General features: G+C 34.6%; 1 protein-coding gene across 3 annotated transcripts in view; it reads right to left on the reverse strand.

Moving 5' to 3' along the window:
• The window catches only part of GPATCH8 (G-patch domain containing 8), a 100,419-nt gene that overhangs the window by 21,202 nt on the left and 64,662 nt on the right, over positions 1–14,555 (reverse strand). For 2 of the 3 annotated variants that reach the window (XM_014076423.2, XM_087713375.1), the window contains one exon: positions 1,839–1,906. In XM_014076423.2, coding sequence (XP_013931898.2) covers positions 1,839–1,906 — 68 coding nt within the window. Of the gene's footprint in view, positions 1–1,838; positions 1,907–3,810; positions 3,853–14,555 lie in introns of all 3 variants that reach the window. The other variant, XM_014076424.2, reaches the window with a different exon arrangement.

Below are 14,555 nucleotides of genomic sequence, written 5' to 3' on the forward strand. Positions count from 1 at the left end.
AGATCAGATGGGGCGATACCACGGAGGTTACAGGCCGCCTGGGAGGTTGAGAAGCGCTCTGCTCCGTCTGGAGCAAATCTGGTTTCTCAGGGCAAGGCAAAGGATACAGCTAAAGTAAGGAAGGCTAACTAACTGAAAAAGAAGGTAAAACAATAAAGATCTAAGCTAAGGAAAAGTAGTATTTGAATTCTGTCAGCTAAGGCTGTTTAATATGTCCGATGAGCTTTGGACTGAATTGAAAAACTGAGGATGGAAGGAGCCAGAGAGCGTGGCCAAAGATTTTCAATCAGTCCTTGGGCAGTGGGACAGAATTTAACCCTTGCTTGGACACTCCAAGCAGTGCACCAGAGAAAATTATTTTCTCTCACACTGAAATATATTTTCCAGGTTTGTGCAATAGCAGTAAGCATAGGTAGAAGGAGTAAACTCCAAAACCACTATCACCATTGTATTCTGCCAAAAAAAATTAAAAGTTTACCAACAACTTCAATCATTTTATGTTTTAAGAAAACAATCTTGTCTCTATGAACAAATTGTGATTTGATAAACTTCTTGTACTTTCCTTAAGCATTTCTCTGTATTTTAAAAAAATAGGGCTGTACAAATTATTCAGAGAGGAATTGAAGTGTCAAAATTCCATGTCTTCCTAAAGACCTTCTGTAGCCATTTCAACAGCATATCTACACTATCTAGCTCATCACAGGTTTCATTGAGTGCTTCCTACACATATACAAACATACAGGTAGTTCTCAATTCACGACCTCAAAATTTATGTTGCTAAGTGAGACATGTTAAGTGAGTGTGGCCCAATTTTACAATCTTTCTTGCCATAGCTGTTAAGTGAATTGTTGCTATTAAACTAGTTACACCGTTGTTAAGTGAATCTGGCTTTTCCATTGACTTTGCTTGTCAGAAAGTCCCAAAAATTGATCACATGACCCCAGACTTTGCAACCATCATAAATATGAACAAGCTGCTAAGCATCTGAATTTTCAGCACGTGATCATGAGGATTCTGCAATGGTCATAAGTGTGAAAAACGTTCATAAAGTCAGTTTTTTTCAGTGCCATTGTAACTTTGAACAGTCACTAAACGAACTGTTGTAAGTCAAAGACTACCTTCAATGAGATACCATGAAGGAGCCTTTGCACAAGTGACATCAATCCGTACAGAGAACATAATCTTTTGAGCAGTAGTTCAGAGGCTCTTCCTTCATGAAATGTTCTTCCAAATGTTTTGCAGTCTATTTAAAAAACTCTACCATTATCTATGGATATAGAAGCTCCAATTTTCAGATGATTTATGTTACAAGTAATTTAGTAGATTCTTTAAAATTGCATCTGTTACAGACTGTGTCAAATCTCTGATAGTTAGCTAAAGACAGATATTCTTTGTGTAGAAATCAGAATAGTTCTTTTCTGACATACTAAGGTATCTGGTTCCATATCTGAAAAACAGAAAGTTCTGTTCCAGTGTATCTAATAAATAAAACCTGCTGCATTCTTCAGGCATTAAGTTACATATATTACTTCTGAGTATCCCTTGATAGTAATGAGCTCAGCAAACTTGTTCTTGGCCAAAAATCTACAAACTGAAGCCTATTCTTCATTTATATTATATTGAAGCACTATTATTTCCTTGACCCAAAGATCCTTTCCTATGGATGCTCTCTATGTGCGTTGATTAGAACACTTATAATTCTTAGGGTTGGATGATGAAAACTGTAATCCAGCAGCACATCAGTTTGAGAAACATTTAGATACGTTTCATGATTTTAAAACACATGCACAGATCTTAATCTTGACTGATACAAAATATATGTTGCAAGGGCCACTTACCTCCATTTCCATCCGTCCCATGCCCATGACATCATATTTGACAACGATAGGGATGGGATCTGTTCTACCTGCAAGGGAATGAGACCTATCAGTTGAGTGAATAGGACAGAATGATTATCCTCTGGTAAGTCGCTTTGTACACATTGGTTTGGGGTTGGTTAGAGATCTTGCCTTTGGAGTGCAGAGACCAGAAAGCTACAGAGAACCAAACACAAGCCATTCTCACAGCTTACAATCATAAGTCTGTATATCTTGATTGCCAGACGTAGCCTTGTTTTCTCTTTGTTGCCTCTAGCTTTTAGCCCAAATATTTGAGCAAGTTAATACTACAATTAATGATTTTTATATTAGCTAAAAAAAATTGAGGAATGGGAAAAATGCATTCTGTCAGATCATAGATTACCAATGTCTATCAACACCCATTTAACATGCAATTATTTCAGAGTTTTGGAAGATTAACCTTTGTGTTAAAACCTTGCTAGATTCAAAATGGGCTCTTTGGATACTGCCATATTCTTTCCTTATAAGCTGTGAAAAGGACTAGTTGCGAAGAAAACTGACTTTGAACTAATCAAACTATGCTGAAGATTCCATATGTATTTTAATTCACTCATAACCAGCCAAACAAAGCAAAATGGGGCAGACGAGCACTTCGACTATCACAGCCTTTGGGGTGTTTATTTTTACATCACAACATGCGCTGTGAGTTGTGATGTAAGGGCACTGGTAAAAAGGAATTACTTACCTTATCTGGTGCATACCTTGAGTGAAAAAACAAGATATTTACTTCCCTCATTATCAAACTTGGGGGGGATTGGTGTTAACAATATTCCTCTCATTCAAAAACACATATATTATACCCTTGGGCCAAAAGATGTCCAAGCTTGAATTGTGCTGAAATAAGGAAACTGGACTTTATGTGGCATAACAGATAATATTTTAAAATACTTGAGTATTTGCATTTCTAAATAAAATTGATAGCTATTTTTTTGATAGTTTATAGTAGCCCAACTGACAAGACTGTACTTGGGAAATCCGAGTTCATGTCTCACTACTGTCAGAGGACTTATTAGCTTTGCTTTTATTTCTTAATTATAAAACAGGAATTGTAATTCCTCACAATATTTAACATGAGGTTTAAATAAAGTTTTGCCCTTTATGTGCCATTAAAATAGAAGCAAACCAATCCCCAATGTAAATTTAATTTGGGAATACATTTCAACATTTTCCAGGTTGAACAACTCTTCTAGAGAGAAATTTCTGCTGTATCTCAAATTTAGAAACCTGGGTAGGGTGATCAAATTTGTAAACACTAGCCATCTGTGAAAAAGCATTTTTAATTACAATTTTTATTTAGATATATATAAATATATATATATATACACACACACATTTTCAGTAAGAAGGGTAGGGGACGAAGGGGATTTATGCCCAATTGTATACAAAACGATGACTGCAGTTTTGAGCAAAAGGACCACATTCATAATACTGTATTTTAAATTATATACTTTTTTTAAAATTTTTATGTCTATAGGAATGACATTTGTTCTGTCCAAATGAATATGACAGACTCCTTAATAATGTGAAGAATACATTAGTACTTTTGCTTCCCAAGGCAGTCAATGTTTTCAATTTCAATTATTTACTGAATTGTCATAGCAACTACTAACAATCAGTATGTGCTTGGGAAAGGTGGGGGGAGATCAAGTTTGGACAGTATTAGAGATTTGGTATTTGAAGTGAATCTCCACAAATTTTTGGCAGTTCTAACACAAACATCCCTTTTGAGCATTAAACCCTTAATGAACAAGGATCAGACACAAAAGAGTGCATGAAGAAATGGAAAGGAAAAAAGGGAAACGAAAAGACCAAGCAGAAAAGATGAAGGCTACAACAGAGAAAAGTAAGCCTAACATATTTGGTGCTCTGATGACAAAAAAGAAGTAAATTCAGTCTGAAAATTAAAAATTACCACTAAGTTTACCATCACCACAACAAGTCCCGGATCATTATGCTGTAAAAAAGAAACACCATTTGTTAGGCAGAAACTGTCAAGGGGCAGAAAAAGGCCCTATGCAGTAGGCAGGTGGGCAGGGGTTATAGGGGAGGGGGAGAAATCAGACTGACACTAGGATTTCCACCTATCCCATGCCATCTTTTTTTCTGGAAATAGTGTATGTGGAGTAACACTAATTTATTTTCAAGATGCATTCAGCATATAACTCATACTGAACATTAACGCTAAGAGTTTTAATAAACACGGCACTCATAATTTTTCAGATTAAATTAGATGGGGGGGCAGGGACGGCTGTTTTGCAGTGTAACAAGTGCTAAGAAATAGCTTTTTTTGGAATGTTCCCCAAACTTCTGATAATCTCATCCACATAGTAAACAACATTAAATTGTTGGAAGCAAACACTGAACCACATTCCAGGAAAATTAAGGCACTTTTACATAGAATATGTATGTATGTATATGTATGTATGTGCATATGTATGTATTAAATTTATATGCTGCCTGTCTCCCCAAAAAGGTAATAACTCTGGGGGGCTTAAAACTTAGTAAGTTGATGAGAACATAAAACAGAACATTCCCCCAACTGCTAGTGCATTATACTGTTTTTTTTTCTGAAAGCCCTCACCTAAACCAGTAGCAATTCAGCCCTAAAATATATTCACTATTTCAAGAAATTGACCAAACGATCCAATAATATGAATACAATTCAATCTTCCAATGTTTTGCAGATCTGCATTTTAAAATGGCCAAGAGATAAGTAGTTGAATATTGGAAAAAGGGTACAGAGGGAGGGAGTAAACTATACTCATCCCTCTTATCAACATCCTTTCTCCAGCAGTGTCAAATATAATGGGTATAATGGTAATTTTTTTTAAATCCAGAAAACAGCTCAACAGCAAAAGAAATAAGTACGTATTCTAAATGGATCTATTACTATAATTCTAATTAACAGCCTCCAAAAAAGTAACAAAGTTTCTAATATTGAATATTACAAAAAAAAAGAAAAAAAAAAGAAATGTAAACAGAATTACAACATAATATATTTATTTTGGTCTTTGTGTACCCTTTATCCCATTCTCTGATAATCAGTATTGTCCTTTACCATTCAAAATATAAAATATTAAGAGTCATAGTTACAGGCTATTACAAAACTATTCTGAAATAAATTATACTAATATTATTTATTTGTATTAAAACATTCATGCCATTTTTGGTCAAGAGCTACAAGGTTTCAATTTAGTAACAGAATGTAAAAAAAAAAAAAAAGACTAAAATGGACAGCAATTAAAAATAAGACAAAGGTGACTGAGCAATGGCAACCCAAGCAAGGGAATACATTTCTGTTATACCTCCAGCAGGGAATAAACATCTAGATAGGTTTCGGAACTATTTCCCACAACTAAGGCAGTTTTGTCCAATATATATGTCAAGTTAGTTTTGTTTTAGAATGTAATTTATCTTATCCCACTTCACAGGAAAACACACTTGGAGTATTTTTACATGAAACCATTTCAGACCTTGAAAGAAGTAACCAATCCTTGGAACTGAGCAATATCTGATCAAATATTGTGCTAGCATTATTACCAAAGGAGCAGCATTGTCTTCTAGCAGTAGATGCAAATATATTTCAAAGACAATATCTATGTAGAAATTGTAATATGCTAATCTGAGTGTGAACAAATTATATTCAACAATAGCCAGATCTTCCTTGCCTGTCAAGGATAAAAACTTATTAATTTGTATAAATGTTATAACTGCAATTTGACCATCCAAATAAGAAACCCACATCCAAAAACATTTTGAAAACAGTGCTACCGTGTCTTTAAAAAAGGCGGAAAACCTATTCCTAGAAATCAAAGCAATTTCTATCTTAATTAAATTTTGCCTTTTTTTGTTTGCTCCAAGGGTCAAAACTTTCTACTGCTTCTTTTTATATACTAATAGTCCTTAACTTACAATCTGTCACTTAACAGTCATTTGAAATTATGGCGGACTCCTCCCCCACCCCGAAAGCTACTATGACCTGGCTCTCAAGTTATGGCTGCTGTAGTGCCATAACTACCCCCCCCCCCAAAAAAAATATCAGGTCCCTGCAAGCATTTCCTTTCCCCAATAGCTCTCTGTTGTCTTAAACCATGTCCCCACCCACCAGGCCTTAACATCCTCCTCATTTATCTTTGGAAGAGCTTTGAACCCTTCCATAGTGCTGGAATGGGTTGCTTTGTTGCCTTACAAGAATTTCTGCAACTTCCTGCAGCGCTGTGCAACCTCGAAAAGCAGCAAAACCATCCCTGAGGAATCCTGTGCTGCACTTAGCAATCTGCTTAGAGTGTGTCAAATATTTCAACCTGCAATTTCCAAATATTAGAGGTGCCCAAAGGTTGTGACAAATCTTGGGGTTTATAAGGATATTTTAGTTACTTTAATATAATTTAGATGTGCTTGGTAAGTAACTATATAAGCATCATAACTTTTTTACGTTTTGTTTGTTTCATTCTGCATGTGTTTCACAATTGTGTTGTGGAGAGCTGGGATAGGGGAACCGTTAAATGAGATGCTTCACTTAACATCTATCATGATATGTGACCATTATGAAGATACTCCATCCTGATCATATTTGGAGGACTACCTATTTTCTTTACACTCAAACCAATGACTCTGCACTTTGTGGGATAACTTTTCCCACTATATTTATTAGAATAGAAAATGGCAATAATTCTCTAAGGCCAATATAAGAGTACAATTTCATCTCCTGCCCTCAAGCTAGCCTCTTTCTGACCCTAATCCCCAAGTCCAAACCTAGCCAAGCAACCTGAAAGAATAGTACGATTGATAGTATCAAAAGTTATCAGAAAATTTAACAGAACAAGGATTATAGGGCTTATTTGCAGTTTTCACTCCAACTTAAATTGCCCATCAAGACAGCCTTGGTCTCCAACTAAACTAAAAATCAGACAAAACTGGGTCTAATATAATTTACAAATTAGATTATCAATTCCCAATCCATTTTTAATCATTTTCCAATTATTAAATATTGGGGAAGATGTACCTTATGAGATAATCAAGATTTCTGGAGTTATTAAATGAAGTATAGCCTTAAATAAAGAAGCAAGACTGACAAATAGAAGGACATTTGAGGCTACAAATCTATTTTAAACTACTGTTTTTAGAATGATTCCCCAAATTGGTTTTACTGCTGCCTATTAATCTTTAAACTCCATTCAATGCTCATTAACAATTTACAGTAATTTACAAAAGAAATTTTTATCTGTAAGAAACTTAAATAAATACAATGAATTATTAGAAAATCAAGCAGTGTATCAGAATAAAAAGTATCAAATGAATTTTAAACTATATTTAAAATAGTATTTATCAGAATTAGTATCAGAACATGTCTGAAATAGCACTTAAGTTATTTGGATGGTTTTTTTTTCTTCTGATTATAAAAATGCCCTTAACGAAAGAAATTTAAATTTCCATTGCCACAGAGTCTCTACTAACAATTTAGTCTACAGTTCTATTTATGTTGTTAGCAAACACTAGCAAAATGGAATACATTATCCATATAGTGATGTCTGCAATGCTATCGTTACTGTTCTGTAAACCAAACAAAAAGCTAACAATTGTGTAAATTATGGATGTCAATTTAAGGTTAGAAAAACAAAAATCAATGTACTTCCTTTCCGTGAAGAACTCTTGAAAAAATATATCTGGGAAATCCTTCAGAATGATATGATATTAAAAGTGCCACAATGGAGTGAAGGAAAGGAGAGAAGGAAATCTTTCCTCTTTAACATTAATCTTTACTGCAGGTCACTGCACTTGTTTAAAGTAAAGGAATTAATAATGTACTTAGGGTATATGTGACAAGGGAAGGCAGGCAGGCAACATTACTGTGTGGGTGCTTTTAAAAGAAAAAAAATCAATCCACAGACAAAATGCAAGTTTTGAAAAACTCACATTTTAGTTTAATATGGTCTTTTTGAATTTTTATCTTTTTCATGAGAGATTATTTAACAAATAAGCTTTAAAGTATCAGGCTACCATATAAATTGATCTGGTTATCTTAATTCACATGCAAATATACATCATTACTTTTCCCTCAGTCAAGACAAGCCAAGAACTTTAAATTACTGTATATAATACAGTGTTAAAGAATACCAGACTATTGTTTTAAGAAGCTACACTCAAAAGATCAGTTGCATAATCCCCTGTATACAAAAAAGGGGGAAGAAGAATAAAGAAACAATCTGCAGAACACTCAAATACCCACATTTCTGTTTTGTAATTCAATAATCATGCTATTGAAATTTCTCAACAGAACACTTGCTAATTCTAATTCCATGATAATGTGAAGAAATGATTTGGCCAAAGTAAAGGTCTCCTAGACATTACAGAACCTAAGGGCTTGTACATTTTTGTTTCCACATATGTTATGTGTTCTAAAACATTGTGTCCTCAAGCCTATTTTTAAAATATAAATATAACAGCATCTGGCCAATTCTGAAATATCAAAAATGCAAGAGGATGAACAGATAATATTTCCATTCCTTCTGCTATCTTATATTTGCTCAATCCTGCTTCTAGGAAGCTTTTGTTTGTTTGTGTGTGGCAATCCTCATTTTTTTCTAGGAGGCCTTAGAGATGTTCATTCAATATGAATGAAATTAAGCTTCCCAAATAATTAATTCAAACAATGCTGAAAGGTGACACATAATTTTGTATTAAGTCATCCACTCACTATTCTAACCTGACTTATAGCTTATTGGCTGTTAAATTCTTATAGTTTTCCTTATAAAATATTAGCACCAAACTCACCATCTATGTTCTGTTTGCACCTGCAACAGCTCAGCCTTCAAAATTCTTTCACATATCTTGCTTGTCTGAACTTGTCTTAAGCTGTTTGGATTTTTTTCTGATAATAAAAATGCCTTTAAAAAGAGAAGTTTTATTTTCTATTGCTTAAAAAACTACTAAAATCTAATCTACAATTCTATTTATGCTGTTAATAAACAGTAGCAAAGTGAAATACACAATCCATAAATAGATATCTGCAGCACTACCATTATTGCTAAGTAATAACCATTGATAACATATGTAGGAATAACTACCTCCCCTTAAAAATGGTTCGATAATGCATGAAGTATTTGGTAGAGGATTTCCAGCAGACTGGCCAGCCTCCTAAATCTTGAACAGATTCAACAGGCTGTAACAGGATATATAATATAAATGATAAAAAGGAAAAAAATGTAAAATAGATTAAAATCTCTTGATGGCTTGTGATTTACAGAATTGGATTAATGTGCATATGACATCGCATATATAGGCCTAACTATTCAGAGACAAACTTATTTTTAATGCTAATCTTGCCAGGATTTCAAGCTATGTTGACAAATTGTATAACCAGAAACCAGAAAAGCTTTCAGCACAAACAACACAAGTTTATGACCCCAACTGAAATAGTCACTGGGATGCAATATATGCGACTAACAACATATACATTTTCACTATCTTTTATAAAAATCCTAATGTTATGCATAACTTCAAATATGCATGTTTTGTCTTATTGAATATAGAGGGCAATTTTAATACAGCAAGAAGACCTTTGATAATAGCCACCAAGAGAAGGAAGTTGAGGAACTAAACTAATAATTATCAAAGCAAGATTGAAAAGCATAAGTGTACAAGAGTTGTTATGTCCCCTGCTCCCAAGTTTCAGAAGTATCTCTACTACACAATATTCTTTAAAAGATGGAATCCAAGATTATACTTATATACCTGTTTTAATATATGCAAATATCTGAAATAAGTTACAGAAACAAGAGGAGGAAGAAAAGAGGTGGCCTTTTGAGTCAGTTTTCCTATTTCTTTTACATAAATGGGGATTTAAAGAAGCAGAATGTGCTTGCTGAATGATGTATATAAAGGAACTAACATTTTGGAGAATAAGAAACATATAACAGGAGACACATGGAAACTGTCACTCATAAAAATATTATCCACTTAAACACAAATCCAAACACAAAAAATATTCTAAAATATATTTTAGAAAAATGCCATAAAGCAGCACTAACTATTATAAGGCAAAATTAAAAAATAAAAATCATGCTGAGCAGCAGATAATGCAAGTACAAATTACAAAAGGTAAAAAGGCATATTAAAAGTTAAATTTCAATTTTTAAGAATAAAATATTTTTGGCACAAAAAGGACATTACTCTTGTTTTACAAATATACAAAAGCTACCACCAGAATGAAGAAAGCCTCTTTACCAGTTCTATATAACATTAATGTCACAACACAGATGTGAATCTAAGGATAGATGTGGACTTGCCTTCTAGATATCAACTAGGTGGTTTGTGGAAATCAGGAGGCACTTATTCTTCACAGTATTTTTCCACATTAGATTTGAGAGCAGGAAATGTTTTTAATCAGGTTAAAGAGATAGATGCCAACTTCCAAGACAATTGCTCAGCCTGGCCAAATTGCACTTGTTTATATTATCAAAGGAAAATAAAACATCTTGGTCCCCATTTTCTTCAGAAGAAAATGTCTCGACATCTAGTAACATCTGTACCAGCTGAAGATTTAATTCTCATTCAGTAGCTGGATGAATCCACCTACCGGTACTCTGTTAATGCAGTGTACGCTAACTGATGAGCTGTTTAACTCCTTTACACTGGATTCTCAGAATTATATTGTGATTTGACATGATGTAGGAATTCAATAGTATGATTTCACATAATCAAACAAGTAATATTGTGGTTATGAATTGATGATTTTTGCATTTGCCAATTTAAAAAAGTTGCGTATGGGAGGAAGGGAAGCATGATGTAATTTTAAAAAGGGAGGTGCGAAGATTTGTTTGTATTTAATTGCTGTAAAATAGATCAGGAACTGTTTCTTTAGAGATTTTTCTTATTTCCAATTATAATTTCTCTTTTATATATTTCCTACTTTCTCCCCTGCCCCATCTCTAATTTCACTTTGTATTACCTTATATTGCTTTTTATATGAGAAAAAAAATAAGAAAAAAATAGAAAAGGATTGTGTTCAGGAATTTAAATTGCTTGTTGATGTTTTGTAAAGAATAAAAATGAAGCCAAGTGGGAGCACCTATTACTACCTCTTTCTTCATGAGAGTATAAAACAAAAGCATTGCAAATGTCTCCACCCACAGGATCTCAATTAGAATCAGTAGTAGTAGTCCTTCAACCCGCTCCATTATTTCTTTTACAAAAACGTGGAGGCAAGTGTTTAATTAGCCCATGAACAAGATGCCGATTTTAAATCCAAAGAACATTAATGTTAACCACTTGTGGAAATAATTTAGGATCTCCTAATTCAGATTGTTTCAAACTCTGCACTCACTGATAACCTATCCACCAAATATCCTCCAATATTGTTCTACCAGAGATTTTTTAACATAAGATAATGATTATTAGTTCTGATATTAGTCTGGTATTATCAGTAAGAGGCAATAAGCGATATTTTAATACCATTTGCAAGAAAATGCAAAGAAAAAAGAGAAAAAAAGAATACTAAGTTGATGGTACTAAACTGATTATGAGCTTTCCCCATTCTTGTGGGGAGGTAAGAATAGAACAAAAAATTTCTACATTTCCAATCAGAATTCTTTTATGGTCACAAGAGCTTTTCTACATTATATATTGAGAATTCTAGCTGCTTAAATTATTCAGCAAAAGCAGTAACTGGACTGATTTGAATGGTACTTCATAGTCTTCTGATCACTAGATTTTTTTTATTCTATTTATTCAATAGAAAAAAGATTAGCTTCTGTTGAGGTAAAAAGGCAGGGGCAAGTAGAGATTGATTAGAGGTACCATGTAACTCTATAACTAGGGTAATCGATGTCATTAAGTACCTTAAATGGACTACGATTCCAGTCACTCTCAGACATCTGGTTAATCTATTACAGAGACATATTCAGAGTCAGCCTAAGCTTCGATGATGGATAGGTCAGAGTGCCATGTGTGTTCCTTATTCATATTCATCTGACCTCAAAACTGTGCCCTCTGTAGCCTGCACAGAACAATGAAAAGATCTAGCCCTTTAAAAATTTTATATTATGAGATATTCTGGAGAATACTGGTACAGGATGAGAATAGCCAGAACAATCCCAGAGGCCAAAAGGGTGAATGTGTTCACCACTTATACTCTGCTGTTCTGGAAAAAGTATGTTTGTTTGTTTGTTTGTTTGCATTTGCAAAAGGTTCAACAGCTAAGGCCTAATTCTTGAGATTGGATATGTACTATGTGATGTTAATTAGCACCTTTATGTATTCTGCTAGTGTCAAAATACCTTTCTGCTAAAGTGACCACTTTGTGGTGCTTCAAAAATCTTAATCTTCCTTTGTAATTTACATGGACCTTATTGAGATGCTGCCTCTAGGTATCAGATTTGACACTCTTTTACTCTGGGCATCAAGGCAATTTAAGTCAGATGCGCAGCTCTGAGTTTCAGTTGACTGACAGAAAATAAGTACTCATGGAATGATCACATCAGTGGTGGGCTCCTACCGGTTCGGCCCAGTTCGGCCAAACCGGTAATGGTTTGGCAGCCTGGGTCACTGGAACCTGCAACGACCCAGGCCTGCCATGCTCCTGAACCAGTTCTCTGGGCGGCACCATAGGTGCCACCATCTTGTTTTTTGCTTCTGTGCACGCACAAACAATTTTTAATGTATTGCACATGCACGCACAGCATGTATCAAGTGTATGGAGCGCATGTGTGGGCCATACCCATGAGCGAATCGGCAGTAGTGATTGCCAGAACCCACCCCTGGATCACATCCTTTATTTTCAAAAGGGGTGTCCCACTTAGTGTTCTGGTTGGTTTCCTGAGCAGAGCTTCTTGAAAACACTGACTAGAATGAGTCACCAATGTAGGAATTGGGCTGCTTGAACTAGGAAGAAATAAAGGCATATACATGAGATTAAATCCAGCCAAAGGGAAATCTCATTGATTTGGAACATTGTAAGCAAAGCTAATAAATCTTGATTTGGCTGACAAAAACATGGTGATAGACTTTTGATAAATTTGCTGAAGCTAATAAATTTCCTGATAAACATAATCTTTTCTCAAGGAATTCATGACAACATATATAGTACTCTTATTTTTTTTTCTTGTGAGTTAAATGGGGTGAGAGAATATAACTGGGAGAAAACCATCCAATGAATTTCCATGGCTTGAGTGTTCCAAGTCTTTAATCAACAGATTTGCTACAACACTACACTGACTTTCTTGACTGATCTCAGGATCTCCTTCTTGAACGTTCTTTGTTTGATGAATCTTTTCAAAATCCTGAGGTTTAGAATTGCTTTTCAACCACCAATTTGGGAAATTATGAAAAACATAAAAAACAGCCCTGGGAAATGGCAGAGGCACACACTCTATGGCATTTACTTTTAGAATTGACAGCATAGAGTACTCTTTAACATATATCTTTTATTTAGATGGAAGAAATTTTTATCTTTTAAAAAAAGATTTGGGGCATAGCCAGATTTTGCCATCTCTAGTATTAATCTACTGATGCAAATATATTTCTTGGTATGCTAACATTTTGGCAATGACTTGGATGATGCCACTCTAATGGTCCATTCCCTTCCCAAGTCTGGCAAGAATGGATATCAAGGATTGTTGGGAAAAAGGCTAGCAATATCCAGTGCATCTGAAAACAAAAAGGGGTCTCAACAACAACAACAATCACAGCAGTTGCCAATGATCTCTTTTTTTGTTTTGATGAAGACCCACACGATACTACAGTTCTGGTTGAGAATAGAATTGTATCTATGGATGAAGAACATAAATAAAGCTGCTATTAATTACCTTATCCAAATCTACCTTATCTACTTGCTCCTCTGAAAAGAGAGAACATGCCCACAATACTGAGCCCTTAATCATAACCAAAGTATTTTTGCTGCTTGAATTGCAACCTCATGAAACCTTTTCTATGACCTAATTGTGTGAATCCTTGAGAGAGTTTCATTTAATCTTCTGAATACCTGAGTCATGACTGGATCATCTATGACTAGGATATTCAGTATGTCTATTTTTTATGGCAAGATGACTTGTTGGTTAGGGCTGGGAAGGGACGAAGTTTTCACTGGTTCTCTCTTGATGTCCTTGAGCACTGTTAAAGAAAAAGGGGGAAATCAATTTTGTTTCCAGAAAGTTCTCTGGGAAGATTTTTGAAATCATTGATTACTAGGCACAAACTGAATGTACTTGAACATTTGCCTATTACTGCCTTGAGGATGTTCATCACTTTGCCATGCAACTTGGAATATAGTGGTGTGTTTTTTTGAAGAGTTTGTAAATTGTGGATAGGCAAGCTTCATTTTTAGAATATTCACTGTCTTCCCATTCACAATGGAAATCACAAGGTTCATTTGGCAAGAGAATTGAGCTTGAGACTGCTGTTGAAACTATGGAACATAGATACTTCTGACAAATCCTGAGTGAGCTCCTGCTGGTGATGGTTTACATCTATCCTTCCTCTTCATCATGTTCTTGAATTTCTCTCTTGTCTCCTCCATCTGTTTTTGTTTGATTAAAAGGAGAGATAGGAGGAAGGAGGAGATGCAGAAAAGGAGTAAAATTAACATGGCTTAGTTATGGACAACTTTTTAACTGAGATGATGGCGCCTTCAATGTTCTCTTCTAAATGTGGGCACTATGA

Source organism: Thamnophis sirtalis, unplaced genomic scaffold (genome assembly GCF_051295495.1).
Source record: "Thamnophis sirtalis isolate CommonGarterSnake01/CBP01778 unplaced genomic scaffold, rThaSir2_p1.2 scaffold_4, whole genome shotgun sequence".
NCBI lineage: Eukaryota > Metazoa > Chordata > Lepidosauria > Squamata > Natricidae > Thamnophis > Thamnophis sirtalis.